The sequence below is a fragment of the Heptranchias perlo genome, chromosome 6, assembly GCF_035084215.1.
Source record: "Heptranchias perlo isolate sHepPer1 chromosome 6, sHepPer1.hap1, whole genome shotgun sequence".
NCBI lineage: Eukaryota > Metazoa > Chordata > Chondrichthyes > Hexanchiformes > Hexanchidae > Heptranchias > Heptranchias perlo.
The window spans coordinates 39,963,479-39,987,557 of NC_090330.1; the positions used below are offsets into that span (position 1 = coordinate 39,963,479).

At 41.7% G+C, this 24,079-nt stretch overlaps 1 protein-coding gene across 4 annotated transcripts in view; it reads right to left on the bottom strand.

The window, feature by feature from the left end:
• The window catches only part of dync2h1 (dynein cytoplasmic 2 heavy chain 1), a 656,363-nt gene that overhangs the window by 450,396 nt on the left and 181,888 nt on the right, over positions 1–24,079 (bottom strand). For all 4 annotated transcript variants that reach the window (XM_067986146.1, XM_067986147.1, XM_067986148.1 and 1 more), the window contains exons 52-54: positions 23,646–23,759; positions 7,358–7,500; positions 257–329 (exon numbers count right to left, since the gene is read on the bottom strand). In XM_067986146.1, coding sequence (XP_067842247.1) covers positions 257–329; positions 7,358–7,500; positions 23,646–23,759 — 330 coding nt within the window. The remainder of the gene's footprint in view (positions 1–256; positions 330–7,357; positions 7,501–23,645; positions 23,760–24,079) is intronic.

Here is a 24,079-nt window from a genome sequence, read left to right on the forward strand (position 1 = left end):
CCATATATGTCTTCAAAAAGATGAATTCAACAGAAATAGAAAAATAGGGGCAAAAAAACAAAATCATCATTGACTTTTCTCACTTTCCAAAATCTGAAGTATTATGGAATAGATGAATTGTTAAATTTCAATTTTAGCTCCAATCTAAGTGTTATAATATGGAATAGAAGAGTTGTTATCAAGAGATACACAAGCTGATAGGAACAGAAATGTAATTCCCAACATTGATCATGTATTACGTTAGGAGTGAACAGACCAGAAATTGAACTTCTACGTCCTTTTTCTTTCTTCTCTTGCCCACAGCTCAATGAAAGCAACATTTCAGGAATCTAAAAAATAAAAACATTAAGAGTTTTGCAAATTAATAATCTTAAGTAAATTTTGATGATGTTCATCCAAATCTGGAAATTGAAACTAAAAACAGAAAATGCTAGAAAAACAGATTTAAAAAGGGAAAAGACAGGTTATTGATATTTTGAGCGCATAAACCTTCATCAGACTGAAAAATAAACAGGCATTTCAGTAAGGTTGGAAAAGAGAAAGGGAGGAGCTATATACACCAATCAATAACAGGGAGTAAATGGATGGATTGACCTGTAAATCACTTACTACACTGTTAGATGATGTGAAAGATCATCAGGGAGGTGGTGCAGACATAAAAAGCACAAAAGAATATGCAAATAATGGAGGTTGAAAAGACATAGGAGAGGCCCATACAAAAAAAAGTAACTACTTCCTCCATTTATATAGCACCTTTAATGTAGACAAAATCCCAAAGCGTTTCAAAGATAAGCCTGTGGAAAATTAATGCTGAACCAAGAAAGGAGAGTTAAGCAGAAGCTTGGTCAAAGGGATGGGTTTGGAGAAGTTTTTTAATGGAGGAAAGAGGGTGAAGAGACAGAGAGGATAAGGGAGGGAATTCCAGAGAGTAGGATCTGCAAATAGTGGGATGAAGAAAAGGGAGAGATGCGCATGAGGTCAAAGGAATGGAGAGCTGGGAGGATGGAATATAGAGCTGGGAGAAGTTGTGGGGTTAGGGTGGGTCAAGGCCATGGAGAGATTTAAAGAGGATCTTAAATTTTAATCATTGGGGGAAATAGAGCTAATGTAGGTCAGTGAGGATAGGAGTGATGGGCCAGGGGGTCTTAGGGCAGGACAGGATATGTATAGCAGAGCTTTGAACAAGCTGGAGTTTGTGGAGGGTGGAGGGATGAGATACCATTGAGGAGAGGGTTGACATATTCAAGTTTGGAGGTGACAAGGCTATGTATGAAGATTACGATGAAGTTACAGCAGCGGAACAGGAACAGCTCTGAGAAATTTCTGGCTCGCAGGGTCTGAAGCTCAGCTCAGGGTTGAACAGGATGCCAAGGCTTGGAGCAATCTGGTTCAGCCTGAGACAGTAGCTAGAGACCATTGGAATTGTGTGGCAAGGGAGCACAGTTTGTGATGGAGGCTGAAGAAAATGGCTTCTGTCTTCCCGATGTTGAGCTGTGGGAAATTATAGCTCATCCAAGACTGGATGTTGCACATGCAGATTGTCAACACAGAGGCAGTCAAGGGCTCAAGGGAGCTGGTGGAGAGGTAAAGCTGACTATCATCAGCATATATTTCATCAGTTGACCCTATGTCTGTGGATAATGTCATCAAGGGAAACATATAGATAGGGAATAGGAGAGGGCCAAGGATAGATCCTTGGGTGCTGCTGAGGTGACCGTGTGGGGGTGAGAAGAGAAGCCATTGTTGGAAAAGATCTGGCTATGTTCAGATAGGTAGGAGTAGGAAATTTGAGGGCAGCTCATAGAGCTGGACAACAGAGGAGAAGCATTCGCTAAGGATAGCATGGTGAACTGTGTTGAACACTGCAGAGGAGTCAAGAAGGAATGTCACAGTCAACAGCAGGTGTCATTCCTTACTTTGACTACGACCGTTTAGTACTGCAGAAAAGGTGGAAAGCAGACTGGAGGGATTTGAACAAGGAGTTACAGACACAGATCTGGGAGATGGCAACACATTCAAAGACCTTAGAGAAGGAAGGTTGGAGATCGACGGTAGTTAGCGAGTACAGAATAGTCAAGGGTGGGGTTTTTGAGGATGGAATGTTATAAAAGATCACTTAGGTGATGTAGAGATATAAAAAGGACAAAAAAAGTGCAGATAGTGGAAGGTGAAGACACTGGAGACGCCCACACCTACAATTACAATTAGTCCATTATATCTGTCTGGATCACCTCAGTGATAATCTTTATCAACTATTAACCAGTTTGCAGGTCATGCCACCCATTTATTTACTCTGCGATTGATGTATCCATTGATTCTCTGCCTCCCTCTTTTTCTTTATTTTTCCAACCTTCCTAAAATGCCTGTTTATCCTTTGGTCATCAGTTCAAATAAAGAGTTACAGACCCAAATGTCAATAACCTGTCTTTTCTCTTGAAAGACTAAGTGACCGGTTGTGTACTTCCAGCATTTTGTTTTTTGTTTTACATATATGAATTGATACCCTGCTGATATTGTTGTTCATAAGCAACACAAATAAGGTTAATTGAGGGAAGTTATAATTTAATGTGGATCTGTAGCTCTTGTTGAAAATCCATGCATAATAAACTGCACTTTCATTGGACTTGGGTGGCTTTGTACATTGCAATATATTGGATAAAACCGATCTCCAAGAAGCTGTTATTATGGAAAGAACAGTTACCCTTCTAAAACAAATTAGATCCAAGGAGCTCATTTACTTTCACAGAGCAGCACAGACATCATTAAGATAATGATTAATTAAATTTTGAACACAATGCCCCGAGCCATTGGTTTATGGTGACTGATTAGGTCAAATTCTATTCCAATTATATTGGATTCCAGGCTTATTTTAAACCAATGTTGTGGGGATTGCATCCCACCATTTCATGTTTTTCTGTAAAATCCTAAACCAATGGCCTTGACGATGGCTTTATAAATTGAAGAAGATTCATAAAGTAACAAACTTAACTCTGAATTTTATGGGGACATAGAGTATATACCTTGGACTGCACAAATTTTTAGATCACGAAAAAGAACTGAAAAGGGCAGGAACTAAAGCTGTCAAATATGTATTATTAATATTTAGCCAATTCTAATTTTACTGGAATCAAGTTTCCCTCTTTTGGGGTAATCAAACAAAAATCTCCAAATCCCTCAACCAATTACCATTTTACAGCTTTCCCTTCACAGCCGGGTGCACATCGTGTCATTTGTACTATTTAGCAAATTTTTCATAAGCTTCAAAAAAATTTGATGACTGCAATTTATTTAAACTTCCTCAGGCTCATATTTGGCTTTATCAATGTATCTCAAATGGACACAATATAAATTAGACAATGGAAAAGTGAGAATTATACATTTGTTATATGTCCTGTGAAGAGAAAATTAGTAAATTTTATTAGCCGAGAGTTATTTTTCATTTTCAAACAAGGATTTATATAAGTAAAACCCAATTTACACTAGCTTTAGTACATTAATTTGAAAATGGCACCAATATGTTATCAAGCTTGTGAGGTATTAAATGCTTCAGAGCACTTAGCAGGTAGCACCAGGGTAGTGTAATGGTTCCTTCCATTCATGCTACTTTAACTGTTCAACCACTCCCTCACCATCTTTGTTGCCCTTGTCCTTAGTAAAACCTTTAGTCTCTACCATCCTGGTATGGTCCACAAATTCATTCCCTGAAGTCCAAGGGGCGAAGACTTAAACATATCTGGCGCACGACTAGTTTAGCCATCCATCACCAAATGTGGCTGGATCACATCAAACACTACAGGGCCCCACTCTCCTCTTGTCAATACCGCTCACTACTCCAGGAACAGCCTGGAGAGCAAAGATAACCCCTGGCTTCTTTTCTCCATTACCATCCATCTCTTCAAACCCCTCTCCACCCTCACCTCCAACAAGTGTGAGGGGTTCATGGTCTTTTTTGTCACTAAAATTGAGACCATCTGTTCAGCTGCCTCTGCTTCATCCTCCTTTGCTCTTTGCCTACTAAGCCACCTCTCCCTCTAGTTTCTCTCCTATCTCACCTCATGGCCTCTCCAAGCTCATCTAGTCCATAAGACTCACCTCCTGCTCCCTTGACCCTTTTCCCACTAAACTACTGACTACCCACCTTCTCTTCCTAGCCCCATGCTAGCTCACATTGTAAATGGTTCCCTTTCCTCAGGTACCGTCCCCCTCCCTTTCAAAACAAACCCACCCTCGATCCATCTGACCTTCTAAATTACCGGCCCATCTCTCCGAAGTCCCTGAATGTATTGTCGCCTACCAAATCTTAGCACATCTTTTCCACACTCCATGTTTGAATCTCTCCAATTAGGTTTCAGCCCCAGCCACAGCACTGAAACAGCCCTAAATCACAAATGACATTCTCTGTGACTGTGACCGTGGTGCACTTTCTCTCCTCGCACTTCTCGACCTCTCTGCAGGCTTTAACACAGTCGAGCGTGTCATTCTCCTCCAACACCTCTTCTCTGTTGTCCTGTTGAGTGCGACTGCTCTCGCTTGGTTCCACTCTTACCTATCCAATCATAGCCAAAGCAAATGGCGTCTCTTCCAGCAATTGAACAGTTACCTCTGGAGTCCCCCAAGGATCTATCCTTGGTCCCCCTTGCTACCCCTTGGCGACATCATCCGAAGACATGATGGCTTAGAAATTGGTTTAGGCCCATTTCCAGGCGCGGAATAGGAAGCACGCCCAGAGCACGCACTCAAATTGCATAGTCTCAAGGAAGGCGCAAAATTGGTCCCCTTACCTCATGGCTGCCAGAGCTACTCGTGCTGTTCACTGGCAGCTTGTCTAATGGGGGCAGGAATATCTGACATCCCTGGCACCATTTAAAGGCAGCCTGCACCTCGTAATGGGTAGCTGCACTACGGCTGCAATCAGCTGCAAGTACCAATTAATGATAGTAGGCAGCAGCAAAACCTGGAAGGGCCCCCCATATTTCGTACGCAGCATTGGAGGGGCTGGTGGAGCAGGCTGGCAGGAGAAGGGACGCCCTACTTCCTGCCAGTGGCAGAGGGTCTCCAGGGAAGCTTCCCAGCAACAGTGGTCTGAGGTGGTAGAGCAGGCCAATGCAAGCAGCATTGCAACCAGGATTTGGCTGGGTATATACAAGATAGTCACTAATAAATCCAATGAGGAATTCAGGAGAAACTTCTTTACCCAGAGAGTGGTTAGAATGTGGAACTCGCTACCATATGGAGTGGTTGACGCGAATAGCACAGATGTATTTAAGGGGAAGCTAGATAAGTACATGAGGGAGAAAGGAATAGAAGGATATGTTGATAGGCTGAGAGGAAGTAAGGTGAGAGGAGGCTCGTATGGAGCATAAACACCATCATGGACTTGGGCTGAATGGCCTGTTTCTGTGCTGTAAAATACTATATAAGTTGTTGTTGTTAACAACCCAAGTAATCACAATGTCAATAATGTCACATACCAAAACAGCTGTCTGGCATCTTCTATGTATCTCAGCTCTTAATGTTCCATATATATATACACATATAATGAATTTCTTGCATAAGAGAACATTGTAGAAATGTAAGAGCCATCAAAATTAATAAATTTTCAAATTGAATGGCAACACTTTGGGTATAATTTTATATCACAAATCTTGAATCACTAAAAACAAGTTTTTTAAAAATTTTTCTTAGGATGTGGGCAGTGCTGTCAAGCTGCCTTTATTGCCCATTTCTAGTTGTTCCAAGATGGTGTTAGGCAGGGAATTCCAGAATTTTAACCAAATAATAATGACACTACAGCGACATATGTCCCGAGACAGAATAGTGTGTGACTTGGCAGGGAACTTGGAGGTGATGATGTTTGCATGACATTGTTGCTTTTGTCCTTCTTGGTGGTAGAAGTCATGAGGCAGGGAGGTGCTGTTGAAGTAACTTTGCTGCAAGACACACTGTAGATAGTGCACACTGCACCTCAGAAGGAGGTGGATATTGAGTCCACGACGGGCGGCTGATCAAGCAGACTGCTCTGTCCTGTATGGTATAAAGCTTCTAGTATTGTTGCAGTTACACCCATCTAGCCCAGTGGTGAATATTTCTCACATTCCCAGCTTGAGCTTTGTAGATGGTGAAGAGGATTTGAAGGGTCAGGAGGTGAATCACTTGGCACAGAATAGCCAGCCTTTGCCCTGCTCTTGCAGCTATGGTGTTGATAATGGCAGGTCCAGATAAGCTTCCGATCAACGGTGATCTCCGAGGTGTTGATGGTGGGGAACTTGGCAATGGTCATAAGGAGGTCAGGAGGGCCTAGTGAGGGTTTTCTGTTGGAGATTTCCTGGCACTATGGGGCGTGAATGTTCACTTGTCAGATCAAAGGTTTAATGATGTTGAGGTCCTACTACAGACGGTCATGGCCTCATCATTATCGGAGAAGTTCTGAATGGAATGGAACATTGGAATCATCAGTGATAAGCCCCACTCATGATCTTATGTTGGAGAGAAGATTGTTGACAAAGCAGCCGAAGGTGCCTGAGCCGAGTGTTGGCGGAGGAGACATTCAAGTCTGTGCCCTTTGGACTTTAGAGAGCAAAGACGGGGCATACTAGTCAGAACAACAAGGGTGGGAGTGATTAAGGGTTTTACTGGGGACATGGGCAGCAAAGGCGAGACTATGATAAGGTCTGCATCCAAGTTATTCTGGCAGACTTTAAACTGAGTACCTGTGAGCAAGTTATTGGTGACTAGGTGTTGCTTGTTGATACTATTAGGACTCCTTCAATTATTTTTTTGATGACTGAGAGGAAGCTAATAGGGCGGTAACTGGCCGGGTTAGATTTCTACTGCTTTTTGGGCATAGGGCATATCTGGGCAATTTTGCACAGTCAGATAAAGCCATTGTTATAGGAGCATTGGGAAGTACTCAAGAGCTTCATACTTGGCTTCCCCTCCAATAAACTCTTCTTGGGGAAGTCCTTCAGCTCCATTCAATGTCTCCACCACATAGGTAATGCAGGAGCAAATCTAACTAGTACAAATTTTTAGTTCAACATATTAAATACATCAATGAGCAATCCTGCAAAGTTGCCTCACTTATTGAACCACTAGAAACTGTTATCATGAAAACCTCTTTTCTGTTTATATGGGATAAACAATCAGAAATCTGCATGTTATTTTTGTCACAAAGGCATCTTCCGCAAGTGCTGTGATGATTTTTTTTTCTTATGGAATTACACAGTCGGTAAACAAATATAAAAAGACACTACCTATTTGAAAGGTTAGGCCATGCCTTCAGAACGAGATATGGGAAAGGAACCAGAACTAAACATATACAAGAATAATACATAGTGCTCCAAAGTCCTCTACTTACTTTCTTCATGCTATTGTTAGACCAGCCTTCCATCCACTGCACTGCACACTTCTTATAAAAAGCTGGGTTGCTTTCACAGTTAATTGTAAAATTGGAGTTGGTGCAGTCCATAATAAGGACAACATGCAAGTTCTGCTGAATTCCTATAAAATTAAGCAAGCATTTAGTCTACTTTTAAATCATAGCAGTAAAATTAGACAGAATTGTAGTCGATCTCCCAAGCATAGCACACAGGAAGTCAAAGTCAAGTGCAGTCATTGGGTGAAACATGGTGGGACATGCAGACACAATTCAGTCCCCATTTTATAGTCATACATTTTTATATACTGTATATATATTTTGATTTTATCACTAGTTGGTCACCCATGGTGTTGCAAATAGGGATTCAAGACCAAATGTAGTCTTCAAGTAAAGCGGGATTAAAGGTTGGGGGATAATTACATCAAGATGCTCAGGTGTATGTCAGTATCCAAAGTTATACATTAGGTCCTTATTTTTACACTTCTTTTATAAATTCTAATGTGCATATTATAATGGAGATTGCCTATGTAAACTTGTCACGCGATAATGACACCTTCCCACCAGTGATGATGCTGAATTGCCTCCACTGGAGGGAGGGTGTAATTACACTAACACGTTTGCATAGGTAGTTTTCATTTTAAATGTGGACATAGAAATTTATAATGGAAAAAATTGATAGTAAGTGCTTGCTGACTTGCAATTTTTTCATATATTACAAGTAGACAATCAACAATACTCAGTAACAGAAGATTCTGGGTCATTTACACAATCTTATAAGATGCATTACAAGTTAACTTAAAAATAACAAAAACAATATTTATTTTGCGATTGTCATTTAAGATTAAAACCAAAGAAATTATGATGCATTCTCACACAACAAATTCAGCGTCAGTGTCCATCGCAGTTTTACACCAACACTAATCACATTCTCAAAACCCGAAGTGACTGACAAAAAGCAAAGTGATGCCTCCCTAGGAAGTCTCATTCTACTTGGTTCCAGTATTACATTGAGCTTGGACACCAGATTCAGGTTGCATTTATATTATAACTATAGTATCAGTGCAACAAAACCCCCCCACTTCACACTAACGCTACAATTATAGTGTGAATGCACCCTTAGATTTGTGACCATGTGTTTATAAACTAACTTGTACAGCAAGTTTATATCTAGAAGGCTAGAGTACAAGTGGGCAGAAGTTATGCTGCAGCTATACAAAACCCTGGTTAGACCGCACCTGGAGTACTGTGAGCAGTTCTGGGCACCGCACCTTCGGAAGGACATATTGGCCTTGGAGGGAGTGCAGTGTGGGTTTACTAGAATGATACCCGGACTTCAAGGGTTAAGTTATGAGGAGAGATTACACAAATTGGGGTTGTATTCTCTAGAGTTTAGAAGGTTAAGGGGTGATCTGATCAAAGTTTATAAGATATTAAGGCAAACAGATAGGGTGGATAGAGAGAAACTATTTCCGCTGGTTGGGGATTCTAGGAGTAGGGGGCACAGTCTAAAAATTAGAGCCAGACCTTTCAGGAGCGAGATTAGAAAACATTTCTACACACAAAGGGTGGTAGAAGTTTGGAACTCTCTTCCGCAAACGTCAATTGATACTAGCTCAATTGCTAAATTTAAATCTGAGATAGATAGCTTTTTGGCAATCAAAGGTATTAAGGGATATGGGCCAAAGGTGGGTATATGGAGTTAGATCACAGATCAGCCATGATCTTATCAAATGGTGGAGCAGGCACAAGGGGCTGAATGGCCTACTCCTGTTCCCATGTTCCTAGTAGTAAGCAAGGCTTTATTCACAGTAATTTCTGATACAGAGGCTCACACAGAAGTAGAACCCCAGATGAGCACAGAATAAAAACCTACCCATATAAAAGATAGCTTTTCAATTCAATATTAATTTTGCTATTTTGTATATGGGACCTAAACTTGAACCAGTTCCAGATATTTTGTCATCACAAATGTGGTATCACACAGAAAATGTCATAGTGGAGTTGTTGGAAGATAAGCCTTTTCTCAGCATGTTGGACAAGTATGTTGTCTGAATTCCATAAGATAGGAAACTAGCCTCATCATTCACTGAAACTGATTATAATTGCATATCTCTCAATGTCATTGGAATAGTCAGCATATGTATTGTTCTAATGTATTGTTAAAATTGCCAAAGTTTGTATTTTGCTTTGGAATAGAGATAATACAATTTTAAAATACAAGCCTAGAAATTGCTGTTGGTGAGTTATTGTTGCTTTTTTCGTATCTTCACACTCTTCCCTTGGAGAATAGTGTGAATTAGTGGAAGGATTCACAGGCTGATTAACAGTCTGACAGGCCACAACGTGAACACTCCATCTATGGTCATAACCATCTTTATACCAGCCAATGTGGTAGTTAGTCCAACATGGTGGGAGGGTTTTATGGGCTCCCACAACCCTTACGACGAGGGGGCTGCCCACACCCTCCGGACGAGAGTATCCCATTGGATGTCAACACAGAATTCAGAGGTGGAGATCCAGTCTCTCCTCCCCGGGACTGTCTGGTTTGGGTTCGAATTTGCATCGTCTGACTCAGAGGTGGGAAAGCCACCACAAAGCCCATGGCTCACTCAGTATGTTATTGAGAGGTTACAAAATGTTTCTGGGCAAATTCTTACTGTTTTTAGATGTGCATCTAAACAGTGCAATCTCCTGCCCACACTATGGCTACCCAGTGAAGTATATGAAATCATCATTGTAAGGGAATATCATTTATAATAAGGGTTTTTAAATGTACTGGAAGTTTAGTTTAAGTTACTGCATTTATTCAGTCATCTATCCAGCATTTAATGTTTTTGTAACAGAGACTCAGTTTTTCCATAACTAGCAGATGGACCAGCCCCATTCCACATAGTGTGTGGAAGGTATCCCATATCTTCTAAGATATGCTAATATTGGAGATTAGCTGGAACAATGGAAGGACAGAAACTGGTGGATAGACCAGCCCCAAGATCACATTTTACCATCTGGGATGGGTTTAAGACATCTCATGTTCCTTTGAAATACCTGGCAGGGAACATCAGGTTAAATTGATTAGCAGTTAGACAAACAGGATGGTGATTATCTGTTGAAGGGAGATGAAACTGGGGAGGTGTTAACCACAATACTTTAGATGACTATGGGGTCAGGTTTCTAAAAGAGGTGTATATGAACCCTGAACCCTGGCTTGGGTACGGTAACATAGTGGTTATGTTACTGGACTAGTAATCCAGAGGCCGAGACTAATAATCCGGAGTCATGCGTTCAAATCCCACCATGGCAGCTGGGGAATTTAAATTCAATTAATTAAATAAAATCTGGAATAAAAAAACTAGTATCAGTATTAGTGGCCATGAAACTACCAGATTGTCGTTAAAACCCATCTGGTTCACTAATGTTGTTTAGGGAAGGAAACCTGCCATCCTTACCCAGTCTGGCCGATATGTGACTCCAGACCTACAGCCATGTGGTTGATTCTTAATTGCCCTCTGAAGTGGCCTAGCAAGCCACTCAGTTGTACAATCTCGCTAAAAAAAGTCATAATAAGGATAAAACCGGACGGACGACTAGGCACCGGACACGACAAAGGCAAACAAAGCCCAGTTGACCCTGCAAAGTCCTCCTTACTAACAACTGGGGACTTGTGCCAAAATTGGGAAAGCTGTCCCACAGACTAGTCAAGCAACAGCCTGACATAAATATACTCAAAGAATCATACCTTTCAGCCAACGTCCCAGACTCTTCCATCACCATCCCTGGGTATGTCCTGTCCCACTGGCAGGAGAGACACACCAGAGGTGGCGGTACACTGATATACAGTTAGGAGGGAGTGACCCTGGGAGTCCTCAACATTGACTCCGGACCCCATGAAATCTCATGGCATCAGGTCAAACATGGGCAAGGAAACCTCCTGCTGATTACCACCTACCACCCTCCATCAGCTGATGAATCAGTCTTCCTCCACGTTGAGTACCACTTGGAGGAAGCACTAAGGGTAGCAAGGGCACAGAATGTACTCTGGGTGGGGGACTTCAATGTCCATCATCAAGAGTAGCTCGGTAGCACCACTACTGACCGAGCTGGCCGAGTCCTGAAGGACATAGCTGCTAGACTGGGCTTGCGGCAGGTGGTGAGCGAACCAACATGAAGGAAAAACCTACTTGACCTCATCCTCACCAATCTACCTGTCGCAGATGCACCTGTCCATGACAGTATTGGTAGGAGTGACCACCGCACTGTCCTCGTGGAGACGACGTCCTGTCTTCGCATTGAGGCACATTGTTGTGTGGCACTATTACCGTGCTAAATGGGATACATTCAGAACAGATCTAGCAGCTCAAAACTGGCATCCATGAGGCGCTGTGGACCATCAGCCACAGCAGAATTGTATTCCAGCACAATCTGTAACCTCATGGCCCAGCATATTCCTCACTCTACCATTACCAACAAGCCAGGGGATCAACCCTGGTTTAATGAGGAGTGTAGAAGAGCATGCCAGGAGCAGCACCAGGCATACCTAAAAATGAGGTGCCAACCTGATGAAGCTACAGCATAGGACTACATGCATGCTAAACAGCGGAAGCAACATGCTATAGACAGAGCGAAGTGATTCCACAACCAACGGATCAGATCAAAGCTCTGCAGTCCTGCCACATCCAGTCGTGAATGGTGGTGGACAATTAACGGGAGGAGGAGGCTCTGTAAACATCCCCATCCTCAATGATGGCGGAGTCCAGCACGTGAGTGCAAAAGACAAGGGTGAAGTGTTTGCAGCCATCTTCAGCCAGAAGTGCCGAGTGGATGATCCATCTCTGCCTCCTCCCGATATCCCCACCATCACAGAAGCCAGTCTTCAGCCAACTCGATTCACTCCATGTGATATCAAGAAATGGCTGAGTGCACTGGATACAGCAAAGGCTATGGGCCCCGACAACATCCCGGCTGTAGTGCTGAAGACTTGTGCTCCAGAACTAGACGTGCCTCTAGCCAAACTGTTCCAGTACAGCTACAACACTGGAATCTACCCGACGATGTGGAAAATTGCCCAGGTATGTCCTGTACACAAAAAGCGGGACAAATCCAATCTGGCCAATTACCGCCCCATCAGTCTACTCTCAATCATCAGCAAAGTGATGGAAGGTGTCGTCGACAGTGCTATCAAGCAGCACTTACTCACCAATAACCCGCTCACCGATGCTCATTTTGGGTTCCGCCAGGACCACTCGGCTCCATACCTCATTACAGCCTTGGTCCAAACATGGACAAAAGAGCTAAATTCCAGAGGTGAGGTGAGAGTGACTGCCCTTGACATCAAGGCAGCATTTGACTGAGTGTGGCACCGAGGAGCTCTAGTAAAATTGAAGTTAATGGGAATCGGGGGAAATCTCTCCAGTGGCTGGAGTCATACCTAGCACAAAGGAAGATAGCAGTGGTTGTTGGAGGCCAATCATCTCAACCCCAGGACATTGCTGCAGGAGTTCCTCAGGGCAGTGTTCTAGGCCCAATCATCTTCAGCTGCTTCATCAATGACCTTCCCTCCATCATAAGGTCAGAAATGGGGATGTTCGCACAGAGTTCAGGTCCATTCGCAACCCCTCAGATAATGAAGCAGTCCGTGCCCGCATGCAGCAAGACCTGGACAACATCCAGGCTTGGGCTGATAAGTGGCAAGTAACATTCACGCCAGACAAGTGCCAGGCAATGACCATCTCCAACAAGAGAGAGTCTAACCACTTCCCCTTGACATTCAACGGAATTACCATCGCCAAATCCCCCACCATCAACATCCTGGGCGTCACCATTGACCAGAAACTTAACTGGGCCAGCCACATAAATACTGTGCCTACAAGAGGCTGGATATTGTGCGGCGAGTGACTCACCTCCTGACTCCCCAAAGCCTTTCCACCATCTACAAGGCACAGGTCAGGAGTGGGATGGAATACTCTCCACTTGCCTGGATGAGTGCAACTCCAACAAAACTCAAGAAGCTCGACACCATCCAGGACAAAGCAGCCTGTTTGATTGGCACCCCATCCACCACTCTAAACATTCACTCCCTTCATCACCGGCACACCGTGGCTGCAGTGTGTACCATCTGCAGGATGCACTGCAGCAATTCACCAAGGCTTCTTCGACAGCACCTCCCAAACCCGCAATCTCTACCACCTAGGACAAGGGCAGCAGGTACATGGGAACAACACCACCTGCACATTCCCTTCCAAGTCACACACCATCCCGATTTGGAAATATATCGCCGTTCTTTCATCGTCGCTGGGTCAAAATCCTGGAACTGTGGGAGAACCTTCATCACACGGACTGCAGCGGTTCAAGAAGGCAGCTCACCACCATCTTTTCAAGGGCAATTAGGGATGGGCAATAAATGCTGGCCTTGCCAGCGACACCCACATCCCATGAACGAATAAAAAAAAAACAACACCTAAGAGTAGAGAAGAGTGTGTGGAGAAGGCAGGCAGCTCAGCGAGAAGGATGCAAGCAGGATTTGAGTCAGTGACAAAGTTACAATCTCTATCCAGAGGACAACAGGGTAGTAATTCCTTGTTCTTTGATAATTATCACTTAAATACTTGCATGTATTATTACTTGCTTTTGTTCAAATAAAAGATCATTACTATAACCAAATGGTGTCAGAGCCGCAATTAAATGGCCCAGCAGGCATTTGACACCCTATATTAGTGCAAGGGAAAGCAGGCCACTTCCATCTTCCGCCGTCTTCCTGTACAATGGAGGCAAGTAGAGAGCAGCACGATTTGATGACCTGGTGCTGGTTTATTCATGATGTTCAGGAAGGGAGACAGTCCTTCATGGAACAGAAGTTAGTTGTTGCTCTTCGATTATGGATCTGCATACTTCTGTTTCAGGAGCTAGTGAGCCTTGATGTCGGTCAGGAAGAAGATGACTGACCTGAATAAAGCTGCTAAAATAAGACTTAAGTACACCTTTCAATGCCGAGTAACTGCCCTAAGCTTGCAGGTCATAAAATGTACCCGTATAAATTTGTAAATCAACGTGTACAGTTTAAGCATTAATGGAGGCTTTTCCTGTGCAGTCCTGCCATGAGAGCAACAGCCCATTGAATGCTCAACAATGTATCACATTATTAGAGCACAAGAGAAATATAAGCAGCAACTAATAACTCCTACTGTAGCGAGACAGAAATCTTAAAGGATCTTGACACAGGAAATTCCTGTAAGCTAACCTAGCTTTAATGTCAGCCAGGATGTGTTGGAGAATAGGCAGCTGTAGCTCCGTCTGTCCTATGTATACTTGCAAAATCTCAAGGCTACTTATCCGCTTGGCAGGCATGATGGCACTTAACAAAAGACAGCAATACTAGACTGGAGGGGATCCTAGGCATAACCTCATTTGGGGAAAACCACCGTAAGCATCTTTGGGTTAAAAAAAACTATTGAGAAAGTAGACAAGATTGAATCCAGAGGCTTTTCCCAAACTCAGGGTTCGTGTCATCTTATTATGTCTTATCCCTTTACTCAATCACTGACACAAAGGCATACAGTCAACCTGAAAAACATCTCACACAGTATATTGCAATGATGGGGTGTTGAAGGTGCTTCTTTGAGGCAAAATCCTGACAAATTTTCATTTCTGTTTTTGTAAGCCTAGAACAGACTGTCAGCACAGCCAGTGTTCCAGTGCAAATCCACACCTGACAGTACCATGCACCACTCTCACCATCATTAGCAAGTACCAAAAACAACTACACACACCCCAGAGGTTATAGGTGATAAATTTGAGGAAGTAACACCACTTGAGTCACAGTTCATGGGTGAAAAGAAGTGTTGCTAACAGAGGAGGAGCAGGCACCTGCTTCTCAAAAACCAGCATGATTTTTTGCAGTGTCTAGGAATTTTGACCTCATAGGGTCTGCTTATAAAAGGAGGTTGTTGTCTGAGCAGGATCATCTACATAAATCACTTGAGTTTGTGCAAAATACCCTGCAAGATCTGGTCAAGAGTGTGGACGAGTCAACTAGCTAGATTTGCATAGTCCTGGGTGAACAGCTGTCTGCACTTCAGCCACTATGAGCACATGGCAAATCCAGTGGCATCTGCAGTGGAACCCTCAGTGGCACAGGTCTTAACTGCAGTAGAACTGTCTCCCATGAATGCCCAGGTTAAAATAATAAAGGCCTTGGGCTCCAATCCAAAGCAGGCTCTCCTGCTTGGTTTCAACATGCTGGGTGATCAGATTGAGAAAACCTTGATGCACAGATTTAGAAACTTAATTGCTGCCCAGCGGTCCACTCTGATACAGATCTATGGACATGCTGAGGAATTGCCCAGCAGTGGCAAGACTGGAGGAGGCATGGCATATGGCATGAAGGCTACTGTGTCTCAAGGCAATGACACACCTAGCCCATCCAACATCCCTGCACAAGTGACAGTAGGTGTGTGAGAAAATAGGCAGCTCCAAAAGCCACAAAAGCAGTATTTGAACTTTATCCTGATTTGTTTGTGATTGTACGGAATAATGATGGGCATTGATGGTAACTAGGAAAGGTTTACAAAAGATGTTTTGGGTTACTTTAATTATATACAAATGAACCGAAGGGTTCCTTAAAAGGTGCAGCTCATACGTTTAGCTAAATGTAGTTTAGATGATCACCTGGTGCATCAATCTCCATAGCTGTGTCTCGGGTGTTACATTCTCATAATGGCCTTAACTCTGGATTATCTTCCTTCTCCACAATTAGGTCAATTTGTATAGTGAGTTTATGAAGCATGCAGTAGATGAGAATGATTCTGGGGGTCCTGGAGTGGCTGTACTACAAGGCACCAGTGATTAGTGTACACATCTGAAGCATTGCTTCAATATGCCAGTGATATATATTCAATAATGATCCCGATAGCTGTATGGATCTCATCCATCTGCGCCCTGCATCCACTCATGGTTGCCACAAGGATGTTATTAGCCACGCAGGAATTGCAGGAAACAACAGATTCCCCAAATTGTTTCCCAGTAATGCTTAATTGACATCAGCATAAACCTTCATGCCAACAGCAACCTTTAGCAATAAAATATAAAAATGTTTCAGAATAGGAAACATTATGGCTTATTCTTTAGATATTGGATGGCCAGGTATTTGTTCAGCCCAAAATTCAAATATGAGAGTGCCAGTGAACCACATATTGCTTTCCACTACTTCATTTTTCTGTAATACATTTTGACATTTGTAAGACATCCTTTGAATTTAAGAATGCTTATCAGCAGTGATAAAGGATAAAACTATTTTAAAATTATCAAGATTTAAATGTCAGAAAAATGTAAACTTGACAAAAACAAAAGCACACTGTGTCAATAAAGAAACTAAAGTTAGAGGTTCCTTTAGCAAACTCATTCTTTTCCATTTTACAGATAATGACTACTTAATCAGAGGTTCTGCTGAAATTGTCAGGACTGGTTTAATTACATCAAAAATATGTTCAGTTTCAAAAAGGTACACAGGCTTAACTGCTTGAAGGAAAAGATAAATGTAGGTAGCAGCATTTCACTATAAAATAAAAAGCTCATATAGTTAGAATTTTTTTAAACCAGCATCCAGATAGACCCAATGCCCAATGATGGTTCTTTCAATACCTAAAACAGTCGCTGAGCCCCAAGTTCAATTCCCACATATTATCCTGCCATCCAGTTATAACAGTGGGCATTGTCTTATGTCTTATCAAGAGACTAGAGAAGTGCAACATACACATAATTCACCCACATTCCACAAAGTGGGAACAGTCTCCTGACCTTCAGTGATGACACTAACCAATCACATTATTTAAGCGCAGCCTTCTGCTCAGATGGCATTAGGTTGCCATAAACAGCTAACAACCTTCACCCTCCCTCTGCAGCTCTTTGAATACCATCTTGCAAATCCACTTAGTGAGATGAAGGACTAAATTTACAAAAACCTCTGAACAAAATACAGCATATTGCAGGAGTGAACAATGGAAGGCTGAATATAAATAAATCTAAAATAGTTTTGAGTTGGAATTGCGCCATTGCATATCACTGAAATTCTGTACAATGGGTAGCTCCAGTTTAAAAAATGATTACACTTTTTCTGTTTTGTTGAGTCATGGAGCTAAATCCTCATCTTAGCTTTATGACACACTGCAGCATTTTATTTTTACATCAAGAATGCCAGTAAATTTAATTCTTCCACACAAAGTTGCGACGAGAAACAGCTTACATGAACTACAGAGCAGCATCAGAACAATTTTCACATTAGTAACTGACTTTGAACAATTTACATAATTTGCTAAATTAATCAAGAATGAATGATAGAAATAGCAAGCTGTTTTTAGTAGCAAGCTGTACAGTACAAAAGGTGTTCCACAAGTAAAAGAAGACATCAATAACTAATTAATAACATTTCTATTTCAGAGTACCAGGTCTTACACAACTGTAATCTTTAACCAATGAGTATTCTCTACATGAGATAATTAAATAGACCTCTATAACAGAAGTTAAAATTGGCATTCTTTTTTCATCGTGTATTATGTTATTTGTTATAAGTCCACTAATTCTAAAACCCAAAAAATGCTTCCCTTTATTTATCTACTATAAAATTCCGAAACAATGCATGGAAAGTTGTAACTGAAATTTGATGTTGAGACTTCTTTTAAAAAGAGTACAATAATTTACATATAAGATACATAAATAAAATAATCCACAAGTAATTGTGGAAAGCATGAAAAGAACTTTAAATTCTAAAAGAATAGCATAAATAAAGTGGATTAGTATTTTAATTGTTTTTTTTAAAAAGGGTTTAGGGAAATTAGATTAAGTGCTTAGCTCTTTCAGAGAACCAGCACAGGTGCAATGGGCCGAATTACACTTTCTAGACTGTGAACTCTGCCATAATTAAGGAAAAACTGACCAGAGATAGAACTGTAAATACACACACACACACACACACACACACACACACACAAGCATAACACATTTTAAATTCTAAAGAATAACATCAATTTTCCTTTTCATAAAGGAGGGGGAGGAGTATTGGGACAGTTTGTTCCAGACCTCAGTCACACCTCGTAGAGAGGTACAGGGTCAGAACGGGGTTGGTGTGACCAATAGTGTACAGAATAAAGGAAACCCAGGTGAGATGAAGAACGAGGCTCTGCAGAAGATGATCCTATCCAACAGGTACAATGAACTTGCTACCTGTGAGGATAAGGACAGAGACTGTCAGAAGGACAGTCAGAATGCTGACCACGGCAGCCTGCAGCAGGAGGATGTCCAAAGGGAGGAGAAGCATGATGTGGTAGTTGTAGGGGATTCAATAATTAGGGGGGCGGATAGCATCCTTTGTAAGCAGGATCGAGAGTTCCACGTGGTGTGTTGCCTACCTGGTTCCAGGTGAGGGACATCTCGAACTGGCTTGAAAGGATATTGGTGAGGGAGGGAGAGGATCCAATCATTGTGGTCCATGTTGGGACCAATAACATAGGAAAGAGTAGGCAAGAGGTCCTGTTCAGAGAATACAAGGAGCTAGGAGCTCAATTTAAAAAACAGGACCTCAAGGATTATAATCTTTGGATTATTATCTGAGCCACATGCAAATTGGCATAGAGATAAGCAGATTAGGGAGGTGAACATGTGGCTGAAGTAGTGGTGTGGGAAAGAGCGATTCCATTTCATGGGACACTGGCACCAGTACTGGGATAGGAAGGAGCTGTACCACTGGAACAGGCTCCACCTGAACCGAGCTGGGACCAGGGTCCTAGCGGAAAGGATAAATAGGGTGGTCACAAGGACTTTAAACTAGTAAATAGGGGAAGGGCTCAGGTAGAAAATGTAGTATAAATAATAATCCTAAAACAAAAGAAGAGGAAGAGAGTAGAGTAATAGTCAGAAATTATTCTTTAGGCACTAAAGGTAAAGGGAAAACTAAAAGATGTAAAGTAATTAAATCAGGAGATGGAAATAAGAAATATGTGAGGAAAACAACATTAGAGCAGAAGGACAGGTTAGGTGGGAGGCCCAAATAAGCGTTCTTTATACAAACGCATGGAGTATAAGGAACAAGTTGAATGAATTGCAGGCGCAAATACAACTCAGAGGGTACGACATGATAGCTATTACTGAGACATGGCTGCAAGACAGTCAGGACTGGGAACTGAATATAACAGGTTATAAAGTCTATAGGAAGGATAGGAAAACTGGTAGAGGGGGAGGAATAACCATAACGATTTAGGATGAAATTACTGCAATGATAAAAGAGGATATAACAAGAGGTAAGCAGGCAGTGGCGACTTAATGGGTAGAATTAAGAAATCGAACAGGAATTAAGACTGTAGTGGGAGTTGTGTATAGGCCCCCTGGTAGCAGCTGTGAAGTGGCAGAGTGTATAAATGCACAGATAAGACAAGCATGTAGGAAAGACAGAGTGGTTTTAATGGGGGATTTTAACTTTCATATAGACTGGGATAAGCGGACAAGCTCATGTCAGAAAGGTAGCGAATTTCTTGAGTATGTTCAGGACAACTTTCTGCAACAATATGTCCTAGAACCAACGAGCCATATTAGATTTAAGAATGAATCATGAGCCAAATTTAGTTAACAGCCTAACAGTGCAAGAACATTTATCTAATAGCGATCATAATATGATTGAGTTCAAATTTGTGTCTGAAAGGGAGAAACCCGTAACAGCTACTCATTTCTAAATTTAGGTAAGGCCAACTTCAACGGAATGAGACAGAGACTGTCCACAGTAAACCGGGCAAATCTGTTAATGGGTAAAATGACAGATGATCAGTGGGAAGTGTTCAAAAAAGAACTTAACGTGATACAGAACCAGTTTATACCCCTAAGGGGCAAGAGCTCTACTTGCCAAAAAAACAGCCATGTGTGACAAAAGAGGTAAGGGACAACATAAAACTAAAAGAAAAAGCATACAAAAATGCAAAAAATAGCACAGATCCTGGCGACTGGGAGAGATACAAAGAACAGCAAAGGGTGACAAATCAGATAGTAAGAGCAATAAAAAGGGAATATGAAAAGAAACCTGCAAGGGATATCAAAGTCAACACAAAAATTTTTTACAATTATATTAGGAGGAAGAGGGTGGCCAAGAGCAATGTGGGCCCCTTAAAAACTGATGGTGATATTGTAAATGAAAATAAGGAAATGGCAGACATGTTAAATAATTACTTTGCATCAGTATTTACAGTAGAGGAAGTGGATAGCATGCTGGGCGCCCCAAGAAAACTGATTTTGAATCGGGGCGGGGACTCACCATAAGTAACAAGAGCAAATTAACAGCAATGAAGAAAATAATGGCATTAAAGAGTGACAAATCCCCAGGGCCAGATGGTTTCCATCCCACGATTTAAAGGAAGTAGGTGAGAACATTACAGAAGCCCTAACTATAATCTTCCAAAGTTCTCTCGATTCAGGAACTGTTCCTCTAGATTGGAAAACTGCATATGTCACTCCACTATTTAAGAAAGGTGAGAGAGGGAAACCAGGATATTATAGAGCAGTTAGCCTAACATCTGTAGTCGGGAAATTACTAGAGTCTATAATTAAGGATAGAGTGACAAAATACCTTGAAAATGTTCAGCTGATCAGAGAGAGCCAGCATGGATTTGTAAAGGGTAGGTCATGCCCGACGAACCTGATTGAATTTTTTGAAGACGTGACTAAAGTAATGGACAGGGGAATGTATGGATGTTTTTTAAATGGACTTCCAGAAGGCATTCAATAAAGTCCCTCATAAGAGACTGTTAGCTAAAGTCGAAGCTCAAGGTATTGAGGGCAAATTATTGACCTGGCTATGAAATCGGCTGAGCGGCAGAAGACAGAGAATAGGGATAATGGGCAGGTACTCAAATTGGCAGGATGTGACTAGTGGTGTCCCACAGTGATCTGTGTTGGAGCCTCAACTATTTACTGCTTTTATTAACAACTTAGATGATGGGATAGAGAGTCACATATCCAAGTTTGCTGATGATAGCACTGTAAGCAGTGTAGATGGAAGCATAAAATTACAGAGATATATTAATAGATTAAGTGAATGGACAAAACTGTGGCAAATGGATTTCAATGTAGGCAAGTGTGAGGTCATCCACTTTGGACCTAAAAAGGATAGATCAGAGTACTTTCTAAATGGTGAAAAGCTCGAAAGAGACTTAGGGGCCCATGTACATAGATCATTAAAATGTCATGGGCAGGTACAGAAAATAATCAAAAAGGCTAATGGAATGCTGGCCTTTATATCTAGAGGACTAGAATACAACAGGGTAGAGGTTATGCTACAGCTATACAAAGCCCTGGTTATACCACACCTGGAGTACTGTGTTCAGTTCTGGGCACCGCACCTTAGGAAGGATATATTGGCCTTGGAGGGAGTGCAGCGTAGATTTACTAGAATGATACCAGAACTCCAAGGGTTAAATTACGAGGGGAGATTACACAAACTAGGGTTATATTCCCTGGAATTTAGAAGATTAAAAGGTGATTTGATTGAAGTTTTCAAGATATTAAGGGGAACTGATAGGGTAGACAGAGAGAAACAATTCTGCTGTTATGGAGTCTAGGAGTAGGGGACATAGTCTAAAAATCAGAGCCACGGCTTTCAGGAGTGAAGTTAGGAAACATTTCTACATGCAAAGGGAAGTAGAAGTTTGGAACCCTCTTCTGCAAACGGCAGTTGATGCTAGCTCAATTGTTAATTTTAAATCGGAGATTGATAGATTTTTGTTAACCAAAGGTATTAAGGGATATGGGGCTAAGGCAGGTAGATGGACTTAGGGTCACTGATCAGCCATGATTTAATTGAATGGCAGAACAGGCTCGAGGGGCTAAATGACCTACTCCTGTTCCTTTATTAAGAACATAAGAAATAGGAGCAGGAGTAGGCCGTATGGCTCCTCGAGCCTGATCCACCATTCAATAAGATTATGGCTGATCTTTGACCTCAACTCTACTTACCTGCCCTATCCCCATAGCCCTTGATTAATGTCCAACCCTCTTATCCCAGGAATCAATCTGGTGAACCTTCATTGCACCCCCTCAAAGGCAAGTGTATCCTTCCATAGGTAAGGAAACCAAAACGGTACACAGTACTCCAGGTGTGGTGTCACCAGAGCCCTATATATTTGCAGGAAGACCTCCTTACTTTTATACTCCAATCCCCTTCCAATAAAGGCTAACATATCATTTGCCTTCCTAATTGTATGCTGTACCTGCATGTTAACTTTTTGTGACTCGTGAACAAGGATACCCACATTCCTCTGAATACCAACATTTCTTAGTCTCTCAACTTGTAAAAAATATTCTGCTTTTCTATTCTTCCTACCAAAGTGGAAAATTTCACATTTTTCCACATTATACTCCTATCTGCCACCTTCACGCACACTCACTTGACCTGTCCATATCCCTTTGCAGCCTCTCTGCATCCTCCTCACAGCTTACTTTCCCACTTAGCTTTCTATCATCAGCAAACTTGGATACATTACACTCGGTCCCCTCATTTAAGTCACTGATATATATTGTAAACAGCTGAGGCCCAAGTATTAAACGATGCGGCACCCCACTAGTTACATCCTGCCAACCCGAAAATGACCCATTTATTCCTACTCTCTCTTTTCTGTTAATCAATCCTCAATCCATGCTAATATATTAACCCCTATGAGCCCTAATCTGTGTAACAACCTCTTGTGTGGCACGTAATCGAATGCCTTTTAAAAATCCAAATATACTACATCCACAGGTTCCCCCTTAACTACCCTGCTAGTTACACCCTCAAAAAATTCTAATACATTTGTCAAACATGATTTCCCTTTCGTAAAACCGTGTTGATCCTGCCTAATCATATTATGATTTTCTAAGTGCCCTGTTGCTACGTCCTTGCTCGGGGGCCATGTAATTGTTCTTGCAATGCAGGAGACGCTGGCAAGGAATCATTTATTCGCCATCCCTAATTGCCCTGAGGGCATTAAGAGTCAACCACATAGTGTGGGACAGATGTTCACGTGTAGACTAGACCAGGAAGGGGTAGCAGGTTCCCTTCCTTGAAGGACATTAATGTGTAGTTGGGTTTTTACGGTTACTTTTTCTGGTGCCTACCCACAAATTAACAGATTTATTGAATTCAATTGCACAACTTATCGTGATGGAATTTGAACACATGGTGCTGGTCCAGTACCATAACCACTGCACTACTGTACTCTGTTGTAGAATAAAAAGAAAAAATATTGACTTAAATTCTACTCACGATATGAGAAGTAATTAAAGATGGGTCCAGTGAATCCATCTTGTGAGGCCTGGTCTTTCAATGGTGACAGGATTGGTTCCAGTTCTTCTTGTGTATATAGCCCAGGCACTTCACCTGACAAACAAATGTATATAAAACTATCGTGTTAGGCACCAGTTTATTTTACTCATGATACATCTAGAAAGTTGAAGTATAATTGTGAATAGATAAATTTGAAAGTTAAAAATAAACAGCATGCATGCATTGAGTGCTAAACATAAATGTATGTGTATCACAGGATCCTCCTTTGGATAATAGAAGTTACTGTGCTAAGTAATTTCACTAACTTAATGCAAGCTGGACATATGTCCTTATATTCTTCACGTTCTCCTAAACTAAATGTTTTAAAATAACTTCTGTTTTTAAAACACAAGTAAGGAGATAGGAAAAAGAGT